The sequence below is a fragment of the Vanellus vanellus genome (genome assembly GCF_965231255.1).
Source record: "Vanellus vanellus genome assembly, chromosome: 2".
NCBI lineage: Eukaryota > Metazoa > Chordata > Aves > Charadriiformes > Charadriidae > Vanellus > Vanellus vanellus.
In genome coordinates, this window is record NC_138906.1 from 169833798 (window position 1) to 169857712 (window position 23915).

The following is a 23915-nucleotide window of genomic DNA, read 5'->3' on the forward strand; positions in this document are numbered from 1 at the left end:
TCATCACTGCTCTCCACTTGGATATCGAGCCGTTGACCGCAACTCTTTGAGTGCGACCGTCCAGCCAGTTCTTTATCCACCGAATGCTCCATTTGTCGAATCCATGTCTCTTCAATTTAGAGACCAGGATATTGTGTGGGACGGTGTCAAACGCTTTGCACAAATCCAAGTAGATGACATCAGTTGATCTTCCCTTGTCCACCGCTGCTGTAACCCCTTCGTAGAAGGCCACCAAATTTGTCAGGCATGACTTGCCCTTGGTGAAGCCATGCTGGCTGTCACCAATCACCTCCTTGTTTTCTATGTGCCTTAGCAGAGCTTCCAGGAGGATCTGCTCCATGATCTTGCCAGGCACAGAGGTGAGACTGACTATGGTAGCCTCCAGCGCTCCAACACCCCAAGTCATTTGACCCTCATGAACTGGCAAAAAATCATATTCCCTCCTTGACCATCCCTTCTGAGCAACCGGACTGGGCATGCTGGAAAGCCTGGGACACTCTGCTGAGACCTCAAGGCCACTGGGACCCATTAAGGGAGAGATTTGCAAACACAGAGGTGACCTTTGGAGGGGGTGAGGGTGCTGCTGACTGGTCTGTCGCTGCCGGGAGGGAGGTCTGGCAGCAGAAACAACCTTATTCCCACCAGAAATGGGATGGTCTTTCAAAGGAAGAGGAGATGCTGTGGGTTGAAAGGGGAGATGCGGCTGGGCATGAAGAAGCAGGGCTTGCTTACGCCGATCTGCAGGAAAGCTTCCAGGGACGCAGAGATTTTCATCTCCAGAAGCGGCTGATGCTCTCAAGGTCCAGGACAGATAAGCTGAACATGAGCTGGGCAAATTAAAAATTGATTTTTGATGGCGGCGATAGCGGCTGCAAAGGGCAGAGCCCGTTCAGGCGTCCGCGCCTCGAGCGTTCTCGGCGTACGGAGTATCTCTGCGTTGTAGTGGTGGTTTCTGACCACGAGCGACTTCCAGGCACAAGCCAAAAACATACCTGTTTCTATACAGTCTACTTTTTTCTGTACCTGTCCGAGCCTTAAAATTTAGGAAAGCTGTTTCAGGCGAGGAGCGGAGCCAAACCAGGTGCTTCTTGTAGGGCTTAAAATAGCTGAAGAAGTGAAAATTTCTTCAGAAGGAGGCAGAGAGTGCCACGCGTCTTTGTCCCCGAGGCATGAATAGAAAAGCCGTCAGGTGGAGGTCAGACAGTTGCTGGTGCTCCGTGACCCGGTGGATGAACCTTTTTATTATTTTACCCTCATTTTTTGCGTGTCGGCATAGAAGTATATCCCACTACGGACGCCCTGGGTGAGCGGAGGTGATATTTTGACTGACGGTGAGCCAGATCTTGACCTTAGGTGATCTTTCAAGACACCTCTAGCTCTGCTTTCGGTGATGCTGCGGGGCTGTCTGCCCACCCAAGTGATGGCTTTGACCTGGTGGGTGGACAAACACTCGCCGTAGGAGGTGAGGGTCAAACTGCTTTGTTTCAGTCTTCCTCGATGAAGAGCACTGCTGTAGGGTTCGTAGAATCACAGAAGGGTTTGGGTTGGAAGGGACCTTCAAAGGTCATCTAGTCCAACCCCCCCTGCCCTGAGCAGGGACATTTTCAACTAGACCAGGTTGCTCAGAGCCCCGTCCAACCTGGCCTTGAACACCTCCAGGGATGGGGCAATCCAGGGATGGAGTGACCTTCGAGGGCTGATTTTGGCAAGACCAGACCTGCTGGGCACTGCTCAAGCGCTTGGGAGGCTCCAGGGTGTTGGAGATCCCTCCTGAGACCACTGATCTAGCAGTGCTCAGGGTTGCATCCCGGCCTTGCTGTCCATGGGGCTGTCCGTGCTGATCATGCTGTCCATGCTGTCCATGTTCTTGCTGACCCTGAGATGGGGCCAATATGTGCAATATCAGGGGCGGGTGGGGCAATTATTCGGGGTCACCTCTGCGTGGGGCGATGGGTGTTTCTGAGCTGCAACCCTAACGACCCTGAGATGAGGATGGAACTGGGCACCACGTGGTGCGTTGGTGATGACGACTGGAAATACTTCATTTGCATCAAAAGGAGGAAATGGAAAGGGATTATTTGTGAGGCTGGGGAGGGGGATGGATCTAGAAAATGGGGTGGTGTGGGGCAGTTTGAGTAACCACCTTCACCCAGAGACACGGTTGAAGTCTCCTTGGTAGGACAATTTTAAAAGATGCTTTTTTTCCAGTGCTTGGTTTTGTTTCCAAGAAGAACCACAGCTGGAAGGGAGCTCTGGAGGTCTTGTGGTGGAACGTCCTGCTCCAAGTTATTAAGTCCTATAGTCATTTCAACAAGGTCTCTGGCTAAGAGTTTCCCTCTTGTCTTGAGCTTGTCTGGTCTTAAAGTTTCAGAGTTTTCTGGTCTAAGAGTTTCCCTCTTGTCTTGAGCTTGTCTGGTCTTAAAAGGGAAGTCGGGAGAAGTGGGCAAGTCTTGAGCAACTGATCTCCTTGGAGTTTGCACTCCGAGGTGCCCCACACCTTGCGGTGATGGAAGAATTTAGGAACCAGAGGTTCTGGCTTGGTAGGACATGGTGGAAGCTGCTCCCGATCCGTTCCTTGTGTCTTCGGTGCAGCAGTGGACCAAGTTGGTTGGTCCAACCAGGTGGTTGAGTCAGCATCCCCGGATGTGTTTAAGAGACGTTTAGATGTGGTGTTGGGGGATATGGTGTAGGGGAGAACTTTGTAGAGTAGGGTAGATGGTTGGACTCGATGATCCCAAGGGTCTCTTCCAACCTACACAATTCTATGATTCTAAGTTGGGGCTGGTGCCATCACACACATGCAGGTCGGAGATGCCGTCAGGCCCCGCATCCGCAGGGAATGTGCTGTTGCCAAGCGCTTGGGTCTCACTGGACTTGGCCTCACACTGCTGTAGCGAGATGGGATTTGCACGTAGCTGTAATGAGCATCTGGATCCGGCTCCGGAGACCGCGGTAGGAAGCGCCGCTGTGTCATCTCAACTCGGTGAGCCGGTGTCTGCTCGTCTTTGGGATCTCAGGAGCAGGTTTGTCTTGGTGGTCAACGCTTCCCAGCAGGAATTTCTTGTTTATGCTGTTTTGCCCTAGACTTTGCCGTCCTTGTCTGAAAATGGGGACTTTTCTACGAAGCGCGACAAGACAGCTGTGAAATCTCCGAGCAGGCTGCAGCCGGCGCGTCGGCTGGGTTTTGTGTCAGGTCACTGGGTTTTTCTACGCTGTCTGAAAGTGTCTGTGGTTAATTGGTCCGTGCAGAGTCTTCCCACAGAATCACAGAATGGTGGGGGTTGGAAGGGACCTCTGGAGATCATCTCATCCAACCCCGCCGCCAGAGCAGGGTCACCTACAGCAGGTTGCACAGGACGGCGTCCAGGTGGGTTTGGAATGTCTCCAGAGTGGGAGACTCCTGTTCCTCAAAATCCTTGGAGAAGGCTTCAGGGGGGCAGAGAGGACCTCCTCCTCGGAGCTCGTGCAATCACCCACCGAGGACATGGCTGTGCCACCAGCAGGAAGCATCTCTACCCCTGCGTCACCAGGGAGGAGGGAGAAGTGGAGGCTTGAAGGATGAGCAGGTGGACCTTCTCTGACCATCAGGAGAACTTTCCTTGGACCACCACGCAGGACTGTTGGAGAACAGGGGTTCTTCACCAAAGTCCCATCTGCTGTGAAATCGGGCCCGAGTTATTTCTCAAGACTTGCGCTTTTCTTGCAGGTCTCCCCCAGGTTCTGAAGCCCGGCGTGATGTCGGAGAAGAAAAAACGCGGCGTTAAGTCTGCCTGGATCGAGCGTAGCCGAGCTGAAATAGCTGAGGGGTATTCCCTTACGAACCGATGGACGAGATGCGACGGAGCTGTCTGGGGTCGTGGCGTGACGGTAATCGCTCCTGTCGGGCGTCTGAGGCAGAGCGGGGCGGCTGTAGGTGAACGCCGGGCTTTAAAATACCAACTCTTCTCCCCGGTGCAGGCAGCAGCCATTTTCTGACGGCAAGAACCTCGAGAAAAAAGCAGCTCTGCAGCTTAAAAGATGGCTCAAACCTAGAAAATGTGTGTTTTGAGTGGCCGGGGAGCCGTTGCGCTGTGCCTCGTGTGAACGAAACCACAATTTTCCTTGCAATTCTCTCAATATATAACCTTTTTCTGAAGGCACTTGGGAAGACCCGCCGTGCTCGGGTTTTGGAGCGCAGGTTGGAGCGGTGACATTAGTCTCCGCAGCATCTGCCGCGCGGGGAATTTCCAGGTCCCTGCAGGGATTCTCCGCCCTCCTCCAAAACAAACCTCCGCTGCGAAGAGAAACCGAGGAAGGGCGGGAGGTTGCGGCACAAAGCCGTCCAGCGGGGCTGGATCCCAAAGACCTTCCTTCCCAACGTCTTGATTCTTAATGCATGAAATGCAGAGCATTTCTTCACCCGAAGGTTGGATTTTCCCAGCTGGATGGCGTAGAATCATAGAATGGTTTAGGTTGGAAGGGACCTTGAAGATCATCGAGTCCAACCCTCCCGCCATGGGCAGGGACACCTCCCCCCAGCCCAGGTTGCTCAAAGCCCTGTCCAACCTGGCCTTGAACACCTCCAGGGATGGAGCAGCCACAGCTTCTCTAGGACACCTGTTCCAGTGCTTCACCACCTTCAAAGTGAAAAATTTCTTCCAAATATCTAACCTAAATCTCCCCTCTTCCAGTTTAAAGCCATTCCCCCTCGTCCTATCACTACATGCCCTTGTAAAAAGTCCCTCCCCAGCTCTCCTGAAGCCCCTTTAGATACTGGAAGGCCACAATAAGGTCTCCTAGTGCTTTCTCTTCTCCAGGATGAACACCCCCAACTCTCCCAGCTTGTCCTCCCAGCGTAGGTGCTCCAGCCCTCAGAGCATCTCACTGGCCTCCTCTGGACCCACTCCAACAGGTCCATGTCCTTCTTACGTTGAGGACTCCAGAGCTGGATGCAGTACTCCAGGTGGGGTCTCATGAGAGTGGAGTAGAGGGGCAGAATCCCCTCCCTCGACCTGCTGGCCACACTTCCTCTGATGCAGCCCAGGGTACGGTTGGCCTTCTGGGCTGCAAAATAAGCTCTTGCTCCTTGTTGCCTTCTCCATCTTCTGGCACCAGAGGACTGAACGTTTCTGCTTCCTGAGCGGCTGCTCCCGAGGTCTGGAAAACCTTCTGCACGCAGCCGAAGTGACCTCTGCAAAGCGCTGCCTTCTCCTCTGCGCGCCTGCGACAGAAGGACTTGTTCTGAAAGAGCATTTGGTGTCCTTTACACCTCCGTGGTGTGTTCATCTAGAAACGGGCGTCTTGGTACTGCCGACATCCCGAGGTTGGAACAGGGCCACCCATGGCTGAAAAAAGGTTTTTATTGTTAAAGTCCGCGTAAAGCTTGGTCAATATTTAATGCTGGGATAACTAAGCATGGGAAGACTTTTCCAAAGGATGTGCTGGGTCCTCGATGGCCGTATGGACCTGCTCCTTTCTGAAATGTGCTCCTGGCTGACTCGTGGGGTGAAGACCTGGAGACAAGAGCTTCTTCTGGGTGAAGATGCTGCAAGGGCTGGAGCCCCTCTGCTGGGAGGACAGGCTGGGAGAGGTGGGGGGGTTCAGCCTGGAGAAGAGAAGGCTCCGCGCAGACCTCCGAGCCCCTTCCAGTGCCTAAAGGGGCTCCGGGAGAGCTGGGGAGGGACTCTGGATCAGGGAGGGGAGTCGTGGGATGAGGGGGATGGTTTGACGCTGAAAGAGGGGAAATTCAGACTAGATCTAAGGAAGAAATGTTTTACGCTGAGAGTGATGAGGTGTTTCATGATGGAAGAGCTGCATTGTCCCTCCCATCACCGCAAGGTGAAGAGGATGATCCAGAAGACCTTCTACCCTGCCAGCCCTGAGATGTCATCCCATAGCCAGGCCATGGCATACCACGGCAAATCCTTTTCTTCCTGCTCTTCTATCCGCAGGGTGTTTTGAGAGAGTGAGCGCCAGTGCGTACAGCCAGAGGGCAGAGCAGGAGGTTGGGGTACCGAGGTCCCCTTCTGGCTCCAGTGTCCGGGAGCTCCAGCCCGGGCTGTGCCTGCCCTCGGAGCAGGCTCGGAGAAGCCCCACTCAGTGCTAGAGGGATGCTGCCAGCCTGGGGAAGGCAACGTTTGAGGAAATTGTAGGTATTATTGAAACTGAGATTTTTTCATAGAATCATAGAATGGTTTGGGTTGGAAGGGACCTTGAAGATCGAGTTCCAACCACACTGCCCTGGGCAGGGACACCTCGCACCAGCCCAGGTTGCTCAGAGCCTCGTCCAACCTGGCCTTGAACACCTCCAGGGATGGGGCAGCCACAGCTTCTTGGGGCAACCTGGGCCAGAGGCTCACCGCCCTCACAGGAAAGAATTTCTTCCGAATACCTCATCTAAATCTCTCCTCTTTCAGTGTCAAACCATTCTCCCTCGTCCCACGACTCCCCTCCCTGATCCAGAGTCCCTCACCAGCTCTCCCAGAGCCCCTTTAGGCACTGGAAGGGGCTCAGAGGTCTGCACAGAGCCTTCTCTTCTCCAGGCTGACCCCCCCAACTCTCCCAGCCCGTCCTCCCAGCAGAGAGGCTCCTGTCCTCGCAGCATCTCGGTGGCCTCCTCTGGCCCCGCTCCAGCAGGTCCATGTCTCTCCTGTGCTGAGGCCCCCGAGCTGGAGGCAGCACTGCGGGGGGGTCTCCCCAGAGCAGAGCAGAGCAGAGCGCAGCAGAGGGGCACAATCCCCCCTTCGCCCTGCTGGCCACGCTGCTGGGGATGCAGCCCGGGATGCGGTTGGCCTTCTGGGCTGCGATCACACGTTGCCGGCTCATGTTGAACTTCTCATCAATCAGCACCCCCAGGTCCTTCTCCTCAGGGCTGCTCTCCAGCCATTCCCCACTCAGCCTGGATTTGTGCTTGGGACACTCTTCTTTATTTGCTGCCTGTAGCAGAACAGCCACATCCATCCCTGCTGTTCCCGTCGCCGTGGTCTTTTCGTTCCTCCCTCCTCCCCCGTCAGCCTCACAGAGGAGGTCACTGGCTTATTTTTCAGCAGACGTGAGATTCCACTTTATCGAACGAACCCAGCAAGATCCGAGGTGGTCACCTTTAATGGATGACGCTTTGACCGCAGCCTCAACCTACTGCTGGGGATGCACCACCAGACCATGGCATGGGCTTCCAGGGCCACCTCGAGGGCTTTCGCGTAGACCTACTCCAAACTGCTGTTGCTTTGGCCTCCACGACAGAGAGTGGAAGAACATCAATATGGTTTTGCTAATAGGTGCGGTGCACGTTTGCCTTGCTCTGCTGGATCCTCTCGCTTCCCATTTTCACCTTCTGGTGGACAAGCCTTGCATAAAAAAAGGATTCGTGTCCTCAGGACAGGGGACAGTCCAACATCGAGGTGAGCAGGGCTGTGGCTCAAACTCCTTTTCCCACCCAACGGCCATCAGGCGGCTCCTTTCAAACAGCTGAATCCATCACAGCTGAGTTGCTCTGAAGTTTTTGGGTTTAATGATTGCCAGGCGGCCCCGCGGCTTCGTACTCTTCCGCTGGTTCCAGGAGATCCGAAACCTCACCGACCTTGTCAGGCACGACGCTGGGAAGGATGCTAATTGGAACCGTCGGGGTCGGGGGGAGGCGGGCAAGCTTCGGCTGCGGCGCGGGAGGCAGGGTGGGAACGGCCTTTCAGACTGTAATTAAAGCCGCGAGCTCTCCGCGGGCCATCGCTTTCCAGGTCACGCGTCTTTCTCCGGCCCTTTCGCCTGCTGCAAGCAGATTGCACGTCGCGCGGAGGCTGTGCGCAAAGCCGAGCGCCCAAATTCAGTGTCTTCCAATGGCTTTTTGTCTGGTTTTGTCCCTGTTACCGACCTAGCTGGGGTCGTTCCCACCCATATCATCCCAAAAGCCCAGCACTCTTGCTCTCCAAGGATCTCCTGATGCTTGGCATCACCATTGGTTTCTCCTAATGAGTATAGTTGGTCAGAGAGCACCTCAGTTGGACTAGAGGATCATTGTAGGTGCCTTCCGACAAAAATATTCTGTTCCGTTCATACCTTTATTTACGTTTCTCACAGCGCCTCTAAGCAGGTCATGAGGATCATGGAAGTAACTTGGGTTAACCTGTGTTTCTGCTGCTGGGTATCCATGTGGATGTTGGTTGAGTGACGTCTTATGATCACCTACTGTAGGCGGCCAACAATTGCCGCCTTCTCTTAAATATCGAGAGACGATTTAACGGTTTTGGAGATGCTTCTGCTCACTTTGTTACAAGAAACTCAAGTATTGAAGTTTAAGGCCAGGCTGGATGGGGCTTGGAGCAACCTGGTCTAGTGGGAGGTGTCTCTGCCCACGGCACAGGGGTTGGAACTAGATGGTCTTTAAGGTCCCTTCCAACCTAAACCATTCTGTAGTTCTGGACGGGGTTCGTGGTTGCTGTTAGCTCCTCTGGCCAGGGATATAGAGAAGTTTGTGGAATCATAGGATCACCAAAGAGTTTGGGTGGGGAGGGACCTTTAAAGGCCATCTAGTCCAACCCCGTGCCATGGGCAGGGACATCTTCAACTAGATCAGGTTGCTCAGAGCCCCATCCAACCTGGCCTGGAATGTTTCCAGGAATGGGGCATTGCCCGGCAGGGAGCCAGCGATGCCCTCGGTCAACCAGAACACAGCGGACTTCTTTGAGAACATCCCTCTTCTCCGGCTGTGATCTCTCAGCGTCCCCTTCTCGTTTGGATATTTGGGTTTCCCCCGGCTGGGAGACTGTCTCATTTGACTTCTTTTGCCTTCAGTTTTCTTTCCTCCTCGCCGGTGCGGCGGGTGTTCAGGCGCCGGCCATGCCGGGTCTCACCCCGCCTGTCTGGGTGGGTTTTGCATCAGATGAAACGTTTAATGTGATGCCGTTAAGAGACCCATCTTCTGGGCTCGACGGGCGTCACGGGCTCCTTAATTAATTCCCATTCGTTCACCGTGCTCTCACCCTGCGCACTGAGTGATACCATCGCGACCAAAGGGATAACGATGACGTCCAAGCTCTTGGGTGATGAACCATCTGAAAAAATACCGGGATATTTGGAGACGTCTGTGAGCGGAAAATGCATTTCCAGCGTAAAAACTAACAGCATCTCAAGATTTAACTTCCCCTTCCTCATACCATTCTCAAATATTTGCGAGAAGAATGTTCATATCTCGCATTTCGTGCTCTAAGCCAGGGTGGAAGATGAAATCGGAGACGAAGCGCTCGGTCCTGTTTCTTTTTAATATCCTCTCCTTGAATTCTCCGAAACAGGACCCCGGATTAGACGGATATTTGTCTCACGCGGCCAAGCGCTTACGTAGATCGTCAGACCCAAAATACAGTTTACATAACTGCAAAGAAAACCATCTTTTGACTTGTGTCGGAAGCAGTGGCTGTAATTAAGAGTATGAAGCCTTGCGGGCCAGTGATTAGAGCGGAGGATTAGGCGCTGGGATTTCATTTCTATTCCTGGCTTTGCCATCGAGCTGTGCTATTTCCGTCGTCACTTTCCCTTAGTTTAAAAATAAAAGCCATACCGCTCTCCGAGCCGCTGCGAAATGGTGCCACTTCCTATTCTAAGGTGTGTGTGTGGGGGGAATGCTTAGTTTTGGGTTGGTTTTTTGTTGTTTTTTTTTTAATTTATTAGGTGTTTGCTGTTCTGCCAGAGGTTCCTGTGCCAAAGCTGCCAGAAGCAAACTCGGGTCTATGCTGGAGCCTTCGCAATCCACAGTTTAGGGAATTAATGGAAAAATCACCTTCGAGGTGTCCTCCAGCCCAGCGGGGAGAAGGTCCACGCCGAGAGAGGGGGCTCCAGGGTTGGTGTCAGTGCTCCTCCTCCCGATGCTCGTTGCAGTTTTGAGGTTTGCTGCTCCTATTTTGTTGCCCACCCAGGGTGGCATCAGCGTCCTGCCGGGGAAACGTGTTTTGGCCAGAAGGTGGAGGGAGGTCATCCTCCCCCTCTGATCTGCCCTGGGGAGGCCACATCTGGAGCACTGTGGCCAGTTCTGGGCTCCCCGGGTCAAGAAGGACAGGGAACTGCTGGAGAGGGTCCAGCAAAGGGCTACAGAGATGATGACGGGACTGGAGCATCTTTCTGATGAGGAACGGCTGAGGGATTGGGGCTTTTTAGTCTGGAGAAGAGAAGACTGAGGGGGGATCTTCTCAATGCTTATCAATGCTTAAAGGGAGGGTGCCGGGGGGATGGGAACAGTCTTTTTTCAGTGGTGCCCAGTGATGGGACAAGAGGGAACGGGCACAGACTTGACCATAGGAAGTTCCATCTCAACCTGAGGAGGACCTTCTCTCCTGTGCGGGCGGCAGAGCACTGGCACAGCTGCCCAGAGAGGGGGGGAGTCTCCCACTCTGGAGCCATTCCAAACCCGCCTGGACGTGTCCTGTGCCACTGCTGGAGGTGCCCCTGCTCTAGCGGGGGGTAGGACTGGAGGAGCTCCAGAGGTCCCTTCCAACCCTCACCACTCTGATTCTGTTGCAGGTACCAGAGCCGACGGTCCTTGCGGCTCTCATGCTCTGCGTGTGCTGAGATGAAGCAGCGCAGCCTCACCAGACGGCAAACGTTGGGCGTTTGTAGCATCTGCTGTGTCTCGGCAGCACGTTGAAAACCTCACTGAGGCCTCCGTCTTGGCGGTTGTCGTAAAAGACAGTTTGGCGATGGGTGTTGGAATCTGTCTCCGGCATAATTAGGCTCATACGAGATCCCATTAGTCAAACAGGGGATTAGCCCGGAGTCGTGGGTCTCAACTGCGTTTGGGGAGGTGATGTGGGGGTTGGGGCAGGAGGATGGGAGCCACTCATCCGGTGGCATTTGAATTTGATATATATTATCCCCCTTATTAAGCTGTCTTAATTCCCTCGGGCAGGACAGCGTAGGGTTCAGGAGTGATGGTTGGGCTGTGGACACCCTCCGGCTCCGGATGTCCATGGTGAGGGTGCAGCCGCGTCGTGGGCCTGGTGCGGGCAATGTGGGCTGGAGCTACAAGAGCTCAACGTCTTCTTCTGGAGACTGTTTGGGTACGAGCACCGGGCTTCTCGGTGCACAGGGCAGTTCCGGAATAGCTCCAGCATCACAAAGTCAGATTTCTGAGCCGTAACCTCCGGCTCCCTTGAAGACCCTTGGAGATCTGGAGGAGATCTCTTCTCGTTGCAGTAAGAAGACTGTGTTGATGTTTATTGCTTCTCAGAGTAGACCAACATGTTACGAGGCCTCCTTTTTCTGGAATAAGCATTCAGATTGACGCTTACGGAGGAATAACCATTTTGTTTGCATTTCGCATAGTGCATATAGCATTTGTGTTGCATCTTAATCTAATGCGAATCATAGAAACATACAATCATAAAGTACTTTGGGTTGGAAGGGACCTTTAAAGTCCATCCAGTCCAACCCTCTGCCATGGGCAGGGACACCTCCCACCAGCCCAGGTTGCTCCAAGCTCCGTCCAACCTGGCCTTGAACACCTCCAAGGATGGGGCGGTCACAGCTTCTCGGGGCACCCTGCGCCAGGGGCTCACCACCCTCACAGTCAACAATTTCTTCTTAATATCTCATCTCAATCTCCCCTCTGTCAGTGTCAAACCGCTCCCCCTCGTCCCACGGCTGCCCCCCCTGACCCAGAGTCCCTCCCCAGCTCTCCCGGAGCCCCTTTAGGCACTGGAAGGGGCTCGGAGGGGCAGCTCCCACCAAGCAGATGGTGTGGGTGAGGATGTGTTGACGTATTTGCAATAATTTCATCATCTGCATGAATGTGGAGATGCTCAGCGCTGATTTAAATTAATTTTTGGTGCATTGGTTAGACCTCATCAAACACTTGCTCGACTGCTGCCATCCAGAATTGAAGGGCTCTTAGTTTGGTTTCGATGAACTGACTTTAAGGGCAAACTCGGAACGTGAGTTAGAGCCATTTTTCATTTTAGAGGAAGGTCAGGTTGCTCCTGCTAAAATATTGACTTAAGTACATCATTTAATACAACTTAAGTAGGACCGGGATTCGGGTACAGAGCCTTAGTCCTGCTTAACCTCCCAACAGAAGAAGGGAAATATATAAAACGCGCTGTCCTGAGTAAGGATTTTGCTTCAGCTCTTTGTGTACCTACAGGGGTATTGCTAAAGTCATGGTTGCACCACCCCCGCCGTGGTTTCGTCTCCTTTTCGTGGAAGGAAGAGCGATGTACAACCTCACTGCTGTGGAGAGGTGGGCTCCATATGGTCTTGCCAGTTGTCTCAAGTTTTGACGACTGGTTCTCATCTCGATTTAAGTATGGCTCCTGATGCTTCTTTTGGTCTTCAACTTGGTTCTTGCAGACGCACGGGCTTTGGCCACGGTTGCTAGTTTTTTTTAAACAGAAGGCAGGTGAGGGTGTAGGCAAGAAAGAATTGGGTGGGGAAGGAAGAGGCTACTCAAAGGCGTGCCATGCTGAGGGTGGCATTAGCAGGAGTGTGGTGGCATCTGCCAAGGTGGCGTCCAAGGGAAAAGCATCCTACCCACAGCCCTAGGGAATTAAAGGTTGGTCAGCATTCCCTTGATCACGGAGCAAGTCCTCTTGGAAGCTATTTCTGTGGACGTGGATGACGCAAAGGTGGTTGGGAATGGCCAGCATGGATTTACCAAGGATGAACTGTGCTTGACCAACCCAATTGCCATCTGCGATGATATGAATACGTATCTGGATGATGGGGACATCTGCCTTGACTTAAGCAAGGTTTTTGATGTGTCTCACCTGGCATCCTTGTGTCCAAGATGGGACATTAGGGTCTAGGCAGGGACACTACTAGGTGGGTAAAAAACTGGATCATCAGGCTCAGAGGGTGGTGGTTGATGGTTCATACCCAACTTGATGGTTGGCTGCAAGAGGAGCTCCTCCCAGGCCCATCCTGGGACCTATCCCATTCCATATCTTTATCAATAAACCTGTGGAGGAGACAGAAGTCACCCTTATCAAGTCTGAAGACAAGCTGCTGTGCCTGAGGTCAGGGCTGATGTTCAGAGGGACCTGGACAGGCTGGAGGAACGAGGACAGGCTGGTAAGAACCTCCTGAAGCTCAGCAAGGCCAGAGGTAGCAGCCAGGATGGATTAACCCTCTCTGGGCACTGGCTGGCTGGATACCAGCTCCGCTGAGGACCCACAGGTCCTAGGCAGCTCTCTGCTAAATGCAGATGAGCAGCAAGGGAGGCTGGTAGCATCCTGAGCTGTAGGAGCAGGCCCATAGCCTGGTCCATAGATGAAGGGAAGCAATTATTCTTCACTAGACCACAGTTGGGCAACTGAATGTAGTTTTGGGCTCTCCAGGTCAAGAAAAACTTGATCAACTTGAGCGAGTCCAGTGGAGAGCCACCAGGATGGTCAGGGGCTGGAGCACACGATGTGTGCGGAGAGGGTGAGGGAGCTGGGCTGACTTAGCCCAGAGAAGAGAAGGGTTTTGGGGAGATCTCAGGGCACCCTTCAATACCACAGCAGCACTGCCGTAGCAGGACCTGTCAGCCTTTTGGTTAGAGCAGGTTTTGCTTTCTGCAATCAGCTTCGTGCCCGTTTCTGGGTACGATTTTACCCATCAGGACTTCTGGCACACGATTCGGTCCCCGTAGACCCACAGCTGTGTAAGCCCTCAACGCCATCTCCCTCCTCCGCTTCCAAAACGATTTTGGGTTGAGCTTTCTGGATTATCCCCGTTACCAGCAGAGTTCAGGAGTTGTTTAAGGTGCTACTTCTGTAGAGTAGCAGTATTTCGGCAGACGCCGAGGACGGGCGGTTGTGGCAACGCGCCCATGCCGGGGGGAAGAGCACCCGAGAGCTGTTTGTAGCTGCAGCTGATGGAGCTGTTGCTACAGAGATCTTCCCAAAAACCATCCTCTAATCAGCTCCCTGTGCCGGTCTGATGCTGAGCCCCGCGAGTTGGCGAAACAATAAATAGGTGTCAGCTTTGCCCGTAAAAACGCTGCTTTGGGTCCCGCTGGGGAGGGCGATTCACAGCAGTTGAGGGGTTCGTTGTTTCCCCGAGACTTTTTCAAAGCCTTTTGTGCCGCCTGTGCGAATGCGGCATTTATCCCCCGTCGTGCTGTTCCCAACCTTCCCTCTCATCCCACCGCGTACCTGGAGGTGTGTTCCAGGCAGAGCTGACGCTCGGTTTCCTACCGGCCTTCCTCCTCCTCGGATGCAGCTGCCAGCAGAAGGCTTTGAAGGACCAGAAGTGGCTCAGAGGGCACCGCCGACCATGCCAGGTTCCCGTCTGGCCTTACAGAACCTTGTTTCCCAGGTTGGAGCTTAACATCAAGATTTGGAAGGTGCTTTTTCTCCCCCCCCCCCCAAAATAATCAGTGTTGTCTGACTTTCTCTCTGTCCCCACCGCCACGGGGAGTGCTGGGAGATGCTGGCTTCCAGCAGAGATGGAGACAGGCTGCTCAGGCATCAGGAGGACCCCTCAATAGGAAAGAGGTATTTTAATGCTGAAAAGTGTGCATTTTTGATCAAATCATGGAATGGGTTTGGGTTGGAAAGGACATTTAAACGCCATCTAGTCCACCCCCCCTGCCACGGGCAGGGATGTCTTCAACTAGCCCAGGTTGCTCAGAGCTTCGTCCAACCTGGCCTTCAACACCTCCAGGGATGGGGCGGCCACGGCTTCTTGGGGCAACTTGCGCCAGGGGATCACCGCCCCCACAGCTAAGAATTTCTTCCCGATATCTCATCTCAATCTGCCTTCTGTCAGCATCAAACCGCTCCCCCTCGTCCCACGGCTGCCCCCCCTGACCCAGAGTCCCCCCCAGCTCTCCTGGAGCCCCTTTAGGCACTGGGAGGGGCTCGGAGGTCTCCGTGGAGCCTTCTCTTCTCCAGGCTGAACCCCCCCACCTCTCCCAGCCTGTCCTCCCAGCAGAGGGGCTCCAGCCCTCCCAGCATCTCAGTGGCCTCCTCTGGTCCCGCTCCAGCAGGTCCATGTCCTTCTTATGTTGGGGAGATGCTTTTCTGCTGCCAAGCCCCCAGGTACACGCGAGGCTCTTGCCTTTACCCTTTCTCCCCGGGTTTTTTCCATGAGTAGGGCAGATGACCAAGGGATCGATTTGTCTTCCGTGCGAACAACACGGGTTGAGGCATCCCTCCGGTGTGACGCATCCACCGTGCCCAGCATCGCGCCAGCTCGAGAGACGGGGAGAGCCCAGAGAGAGGAGCGGTCCCCACCCTCCCATCCGACTTCCACTTCACAACCCGCTTTCCTCTTGAATCATACTGGTTTCATTTCCCATCAGCAGCAGTTAATCCCCGTCCGCACTAACTTCAGCATCCTCTGGCACGTCTGGACCGTCTCCGCCAAGGTTTCTACGTGGAGTTGACAGTTAAGCGAGTCCATCCCGCCGAACGCCCACCGAGATGCGGGGAGAGCAACGATTCGGGCTGGAGCCCGTGGCCGGAGGCAGCGTGGTGGGAACCGAGCAGGGAATCTCCGCAGGGATCTGCTTGCTTCTCCAAGACAAGCTGAATTTGGGAGGGGGGGGAAGGGGTCATTAAAAGTCCCTGGCTGAGATTTCAGCATTAATGAAGAGCTGCTGGAAGCAGAAGGCGTGGAGCTCGCTGCGAGCCCGGAGCAGGCTTGCCGGCTAGTTAATATTTAAGCAGCAGCATTTTTGGATTCCTTCTAGCCCGGCTTTCCATGGGCAGCCGTGTAATGGAGCGTTTGTCCCCTACCCTTTACCTCTCCCCCCCAGTAAGATATCTTCAAGGTCCCTTCCAACCTAAACCATTCTATGATTCTACGATATCTTCTCAAGGTTTTGAAGCCAGCACCTTATGAATCGTGCTTGACAAAAGGTCAGATGAACGGAGCCACTGGATTAAAAGGAAGAATTTTTATATGCTGAGGGTGGTGAGATGCTGGAACTGGTTGCCCAGAGAAGCTGTGGCCGCCCCATCCCTGGAGGTGTTCAAGGCCGGGTTGGACGGGGCTGGGAGCAACCTGGTCTAGTTGAAGATGTCCCCACCCATGGCACGGGGTTGGACTAGATGGACTTTAAGGTCCCTTCCAACTCTAACCATTCTGCGTTTCTATGATAAGGTGCTTTCCACAATACCTGTCCCTGACCAACAACTCAGAGCTGCTGCTTTTCGTGCCTGTCAGCTAAAAGGAGATGGTGGAGCAGAGCTGACTTGTACTCCTCCATGAGGTGACCTCGCTGTCGTGGGAATGAAGCAGTAGAAGGGTTCTGCTGGTGGGACTTTGCAGCCCGGCACAAATCTGACCTGTGCTTGAACGTAGTACGGCACGCACGGGCGTCAAGAGTTAGGGTGGCTTTTGTTGTTGGTCTTGCTGAAGTTGGTGGGATGGTCAAAGGTCCTTCAGTTACACTGACAAAGCAAACGGCCTCTTCGCATCGGTCTGTCTGCGCCCTGCACAGCGTGCTGTGCCCCTGAACCCGGGCTGCGGGGTTGGTGTCTTCAAGCAGGGCTTTTCCAGGCTCCACACCAGTAAGGATTTCCCAAGATTAGACTGAAATGATGATCTGATGGGGCTAAAACAAGACCTAAGCAAAGTGTGGGTAGTGATATGTGCCGTTCTTCACGTGCCATATCATGCTCATGGGGCTTTCGTGCCATAGCTGACGGCACATCTGAGTCTAGGTCACCAGGAGGACCATTGTCTGCAGAGACAGTGTCCTGGTGGTGCTGCTTGAAGGCCTATAAGCTTTAAGATCTGCAAGCTTGAAGGTCTACAAGCTTTCAGGTCTACAAGCCTTGAGGCCTGCAAGCTTGAAGATCTACAAGCTTGAAGGTCTACGAGCTTGAGGGTCTACGAGCTTGAAGCCCCCATGACCGCTCCTTTCTGAAACCACATAGATCTTTGCTTTTGTGGGTCTGAGGCCAATTGCCGAGAGTCCGTGTGGTTTGACAAGTTTCCACGTTCTGCAGCAGAAGGCACATGGTATTTTTGCCCAGTTTGGACAGAAGCGCTTGCTTCCCCAGACGGATTTGCTGCCTGTAGTTAAGCTGTTTCCCAAATCTGAGCCAACTCTCCCCGGTTAACCAGCCCCTGGTTTGGCAGGGAAGGAGGATGACTCTTGAGCTACTGTTGGTTTTGTAGGCTGGGTGGATGTTGCAGCACTCCAACCTGCTCCAGGCAGCACCCTCAGCTTCTTGCAGGGGTCCTTCTCCACACCAGCCTCCAGGTTTCAGCAGGAGAACAGGCAAAGGAGACCAGTTTTATTTATTGGCGAGACCAAAAATTAAATCTTGGCTCCACAAGCGTGTTGACTCCAACCGGGATGGGGAGCTGCTCCTTGATCTGTCCCTTTTCCACCTCCTGGGGTCACGGACCCTCGCTGCAGAAGCGATCCCCTCCCTCACCTGGTCCCAGGTGGGGCGGTGGCATCTTTGACCCTTGTCTCCCTCGAGACATCACAGCTTCAGGGAGAGGCACCCTCAGCAAATGTGAAATGACATCCTAACATCCCAGCCTGTTGTCTCCGTGGTTTTGATGACCGCACACATGTCATGCTCACCTTGATGCTACATCATTTCCACAGTTAACGCGGCGTGGTCTTTAGGAGCTCCCTGACCATCATCACACTGAGCTTCCACATGTCCAGGCAAGGTCTGTGCATGCCGTAATACCTTGGAGATGACTATTTGTTCAGGAAAACTTCTTTTAAATGCCCCCTCGGCCCCAAAATCTCCTCTTGAAGGGGAAGGGACCCTACCTGCCTGCTCTGTTCGACACAGGAGGTGTGGAGACGCCTGGTCCATCCTGACCATGGTTCCCAGTCAAGATGGAGCACATCTCTGCATCTCAAACATCACTAATCTTGAGACCCACAACCAAATGCGGGTCTGCAAAATGTCTTCCAGTTACCGAAGATGGAACCAAACATCACAGTTTGATGTCTGCGAACTTCAGCATCCCTCAGCACCTTTGTCCTCCAGAACGGGTTGTCTGGTGGAAGCCTGTCACCACTTCCCTGATTGTCTCCTGCTTGTGGCGTGGTATTTCTTTCCAGCGCGAGCCAGACCTCCAGTTTTAGGGACATGGGTCATCTAACCAGGTCTTTTTTTACTCTTGGCAGTCTATGTGCTAGGACCTCGTGGCATCTTTTTAACAGAATCCCAGACTGGTGGGGGTTGGAAGGGCCCTCTGGAGCTCCCCCAGTCCAACCCCCCGCCAGAGCAGGGGCACCTCCAGCAGTGGCACAGGACACCTCCAGGCGGGTTTGGAATGGCTCCAGAGGGGGAGACTCCCCCACCTCTCTGGGCAGCTGTGCCAGTGCTCTGCCATCCACACAGGAGAGAAGTCCCTCCTCAGGTTGAGATGGAGCTTCCTATGGTCAAGTTTGTGCCCGTTCCCTCTTGTCCTGTCACTGGGCACCACTGGAAAAAGACCGTTCCCATCCCCCGGCACCCTCCCTTGAAGGATTCATAAGCGTTGATAAGACCCCCCCTCAGTCTTCTCTTCTCCAGACTAAAAAGCCCCGAGTCCCTCAGCCGTTCCTCATCAGAGAGATGCTCCAGTCCCCTCATCATCTTTGTCACCCTTTGCTGGACCCTCTCCAGCAGTTCCCTGTCCTTCTTGACCCCGGGGAGCCCACAACTGGACACAATACTGCAGATGCCATCCTTTGTTCAGAACTTGCTAAAATCACCCTGAAAATAAGGAGCGGGACCTTAGCGGTGGCAGCGAAGAAGTGAGTTTTCATCTCCTGTAAGACACAGAAGAGCAGAGGGGATGTCCCAAGCGTTAACGTTGCTGGGTTCATCCTGACCTTGAAGCTTCCACCTCGTGGAGCTGCAGATGGGGGCGATCCTTGCCATCAATCTCGTCTGCAGCTTCACCGGTAACAGCTGACTGCGACGCTAACGAAGCCAAGCCTGACTCATCAGTACCTGATTGAGGAGCGACGCCACCCACAGCGTGCCGGCAGCGATTTGACTCCTGATCTGGCTCAGCTGGTGGGATGGATTTGAAGCTCTCCAGCCCATCTCGGTCTTACCGCTTTGCCTGGCGTTTTCGGACCGCGCGTGGGCTGTACGTCAGCGAGACCTGAGGTTTTAATCAATTTATGTCAAGAGGAGGAGGCGGCAGCCCGAGGAAACTTTCTTTAAAGGGTACGAGGTGTTAATATATGTCAAGTCAGCGTGAGTATCGGGAGAGCAAACCGTGTCAAGCTGTTTCATCCCACCAGCCTCACGGGCTCTCCCTGCTCCTGGGCATGTTTTGGAGCTCCAGTTTCAAATTCCTACTGGGATAGGAAAGCGCAGAAGGAGTTGGGTTGAGCCAAGGGTTGTACTGTGCCGTGTGCTGCGCGAAATACCGAATTGGGAGCAGAATCTCCTTCCCATAGGTATTTCATCCGCGTTTGGAAGCCTGCTGCCAATAACCTCCGTTCACCCGTGAGCTCACGCGTCCCTCACCCCCCGCGGCCGGCCGGCACGGCCGGATTTTGAAAAGCCGCGAATCTCCGCGGCCGCTTCCACAGCCTTTGCTGTGTTTGGAAGAACCTTCGCACCAACTGGTTGGAAAGCGTCTGAGATCCCAGCAGCTGCCCCTTGGCCGACGTCGTTACCGGGAAGTTACGGCGGGCTCGTTTTCTGGCAGCTGGTTGGCCAGATGCTGTGGCGGCGCTGCTGTGTCCTCCTCCGATCTCCCCATCAGGTGAGCACGAGAGGAGATGGGAGATTTTGGGAGCCAGCACCCAGAGGAGACTTCATCCCCATCTTGATCCCAGACTCCCGTTGCCGTTAGCAAGGAAGGTTTGCCCTGAGATGCGAGGAGACGTGCTGGGTGCCCTTATTTGCAAGTGTTTTGAAAAATAAGAGGTCAGGAGGAACAGCTGAGCGTCAGGTGAATTTTTTTAATATATTTTTTTGGGAGGTGCACAGCAGGGAGCAAACTTCCAGAATTTGTTGCGGTGGGAAGCCGTGGAGGTTGATATCGCTGCGCGTTCAGGAAGGGATTAAACAAATTCAAGACAATCCGTCCATAAACATCTCCGAAGTGGGAGCCTTGGAGGACACCTCCCTGCTGTCACCCCTAACGGAGGGACTGGGTGCTGGGGGAGAGGAGGGCACGGACCACAGGCAGCAACCGGAGTCGTGAGCTCTCCGTCAACAGCATTTCTCGCTGCCGTGGTTTGAAGCAGAGTACTGGGCTGGAGACACCATAGACACCAGGAGGATATTTCTTACCTTGCAGATCTTTCCAAAAGGTTCATAAAGTAAGGCAAACGGACAGATTTTGCGTCGGGAAGCTAAGGTGGTCCTGAAGTCTTTGGTTCCTGGGGAAACCTGGAGAAAAGGGGAGTCTCCATTCAGCTCCAACAGCACCAGGGATTTGCACGTAGTCCTTGAAGGTTCTCCAGGCCATGGTTGGGCAGGGATGTTACCACCAGAAGGGTCTTTCCCTTGCTCGGCTTTGACCACAAGAACTTGCCTGAAGGAGACCTTCCTTGAGGTCTTCTCCCAACAACTATTGCCTTTCTCTTCCGTAAATGTTAGATATGGCCTCTTTCAGCAGCGGGGCTCTTCATTAGGAAGCTTCGTGAGCATTAATTCCCTTCCATGGAGGGCTTTGCCCATTGGGGAGGAGATCCTGGAGCCATGGATCTGGGTACGGCGCTGGCGTCGCATCTTGAGAAGACACTGGGAGTCGTGGAGGAGGAGGTGCACTCATTCACGTGCACTCGAGAGGAAAAAGGGATTAAGCAATTCGACCCAGCCGTAATTTCAGGGCTCGGAAGCCTCATTAAAATTAGCTTTGACAGAAGCTTAATTTTATTGCCTCATACTCGAATAAAATTTTTGAGGTCTATCCTATTAAGAAGATTTGTTTCTTTTCTTCTTCTGAAACCAACATCTGATCTGAATTTTATTAACAAAAAGCATCTTAATGCGTACATGGGGGGGGTAGGGGGGTGGTGTTAATGCTGTTTCTTCGAAAACTGCTCAAAACGAAGTTATTTCTCCAGATGTTTGCCGTTACGTTCTGATGCGGAGCAAATGTCTAATAATGTGCTCGGTGCCGTCTGTTTTGCTGAACGAGCCTGATTATTTGCACATTCCCACAGTGATGGACTGTTAAGGCAAAAAAAAAAAAAAAAAACACCAAAACAAATAAAAAAGACCAAAAAGACCTTTCCTGTGCTCATTGAGCAAATTTTGGCAACGAGTACGAACAATATTGGAAAGCGTTGCCCCCTAGACAAGGACTCGTAAGTGGTCGCGTGCCTCGTTGGGAGGTGCTGGATGGTCTCGGCGTGGATGCTGGGCTGTTGGGCGTGCACGAAGCCAAAGGGAACGTGGAGCAAGGGTGGGTTTGCTCTTCTAGGAGAGGTTTTAAGTCCAAAAAGCAGCGTGTAAATGCCGTCCTGCACCTCCAGGTGCTTTTTTTCCATCTTTCTGCAATGAGCGCACTCAGGTAAGGTGTCTCTTGGAAGAGTTTTGGTAGCTGTTGGTTCTGGGACCTCCTCTGTCTTCTGGGAGCGAGGGCTCTGCGGGCTCAGATGTAACCGACTGCAACGCAGTAGATGAAAATGTGGCAAAAAGGGCTTTTCTGGGGTTTGCTGCCTCTGCCTCTGTTGACTCTGACCATGTGAGATGAATGAGGAGCGAGAGCAGTGCTCGAGGCATGAGGAACGGCTGCACTTGGAAAGGACCATGGGTGGGACAAAGCCATGAGATGTTTAGGATCTCTCCAGGCAGGTCTACAACCGTCTTTCACAAATAAGCAGAGTTTAAGGGAGAATATGGTGTTTGCAGGGTTTGAAATGAAGCTGGAGACCACGGCCGTGGAGAGCTTGGTCATCGTCTGCTTAACGACTGATTAATGACTCAAAAGTTTGATGCGAGGAGGTGGGAGTAGGTCCCAAGTGCAGAGCCCAGACGGGTGGGGACCAGGAGCCCATCTCTGTGGGTGCACCTTCGTTAATCCTAAAGCGAAGGAGACTTTAATAAGGGCACGTGCGCATCGCAGTCACCGTTGGTAACTCCTTCTTCACTGTTACTGTATTGCAGTTCGTCGCCTTCCGGAGCGTTTGAGAAAGAATATGACATTTATCGGGATTACAGTGCGGAAGGTCAACTCCTCCACTACAGGTAGCCAAAATTTCCCTCCGGTATCGGGGTTGGGGTCTACAACGTGGCCTCGGTGGTGAGGTGGGGGTGTGGGACAGCCCGTCTGCTGCCAGTTGACCTGTGGGGACGGGGCAGCAAGAAACGCCGGTGTTTTCTTTGTGGTCTTCTGATCCTCCTCCCCATCCCCTTCCCTTCACATGCTGCGGTTTTCGGCTTTACTACCACCCTTAAATAAACCTTAAGATATATTTTGATGGTTCTTTGGAGCGGGGACCATCCATCCCCTCCGTGCCATGGTCCTCGTTTGGGTGGCTCCTACCCATGACCAGAAATTGGGGTAGGACAGGAGGACCACCAGGGCTGTCTGGTGATGAGATCACACCTCAGGGTGACCTCCTGATCTGTGGGGTTGCGTTAGGCTCCAGCATCAAGACAGGACTCACCCGGTGCTGGTGATGCACCCCAACGCCTGCCATCACGGTGGGGCGGTGGCTTGAATACCTCTCCACACTGGAACCAGTTTCTGGGTTCTTTCCTAGGATTTTTGCATCAAACGTGAGCAGATTTATGTGGGTACGGATTTAATCCGTCACCGCAGCAAGCCCGGCTGATTCGGTGCGCTGCCTCCGTAGGGCCCTGGAGGTGGGAAAGCCTCCTGAGAAATGGACCATCTCTTCTAGCCTCTGGGTCCAGCTGCTTTTAGAGTCCGTAACACAGTTATGAGCCTTCTCTTGCTCCTATCAGGATTTCGGGTGCTAAACCAAACCCCCACCTCCAGCTTTCATGGATTTGTGTTGTTAGAAAATAATATGGTGTCGTGCTTGTCTTCGTTACGGCTCAAAATGTCCCTCTTAGAGTTTGCACAAGTGGTTCAGGTGCACAAACGCTGTCACTTCTCACTAGTACCGATGTGGACGAAAGCCTTGGACGCAGGCAAAAAATCACCAGAATTGAGTATGTCTGAGTAGATGATCAGAGGTGGGGGACGATCATGGGCTGGGCTCCCAGAGCCTGGCCCAGCACCTGCATCACCATTCTTGGCCTTCAAAACCCAAAGTACTGTGAGCAGGGATGGAGAAATTGCTCTTGATACAGCTCAGATGGCTCCTTGGCCACTCTTTCTTGGTGGCCAATGGAAGCATCTTAGCTGACCCACCTCGTCCTGCCCCGGAGCATTTGGGAGATGTCCCCCTTGGTCACCACCTACCAGGATGGAGGTGGTGGTGTGACTCTGGGACTTCCCCACGGACCTAGACAGACCCATCTCGCCCTGACTCCATCCCAGCCCATGCAGGTAGGGGTTTTTGGTACCTGCTGGCATCATCCAGATCAAATCAGGTGGGACCAGTGAGGATAAACGCCTGCACTGGACGCTTTTACTAATATGGACCTGCAAACAAGCGGTGGCCTGAAGCCTTCCTCCGTAACACCATGTTCATCCCAGTTCCTACCTTTAAGACAGCAAGTCTATAGACTGCGGTCAGATTTGGGGGATTTTGGAGCTGATGCCTGCCTGGTTGCTCTGGGCATTGACAAACACCCCCAGTTTCTGTGTTTTTCTGAAGATGCAGGTGAGTTGAAGCACCTCTAGCTCTTGCTTTGCTTTCCGTGCTGGCAGCGGGGACCGGGAGGGCACGATGCTCTTACCTTCCCTTCCCCGGCATGATGCTCAACGTTCCCTTCCCTGTTGCTCCGGGACGGTAAGGGGCTGGTCAGCCGGTCCGCGGCGACGTGGTTTGCAGCAATCTCCATCCCGGTTGAAGACACGTGCGAGTGGAAAATCACCCGACGGCGTTGGCCGTGTGCCACCCTGCCTGCCCTGTTAATTCCCTGCTTCTGCAGTAACCTCCCAGGAGCGTCAGA

At 53.6% G+C, this 23915-nt stretch overlaps 1 protein-coding gene across 1 annotated transcript in view; it reads left to right on the forward strand.

Annotated features, from left to right (window-relative positions):
* ARHGAP39 (Rho GTPase activating protein 39) overlaps positions 1–23915 on the forward strand; it is a 174886-nt gene that overhangs the window by 108507 nt on the left and 42464 nt on the right. The window contains exon 3 of the mRNA XM_082498861.1: positions 21993–22073. Coding sequence (XP_082354987.1) covers positions 21993–22073 — 81 coding nt within the window. The remainder of the gene's footprint in view (positions 1–21992; positions 22074–23915) is intronic.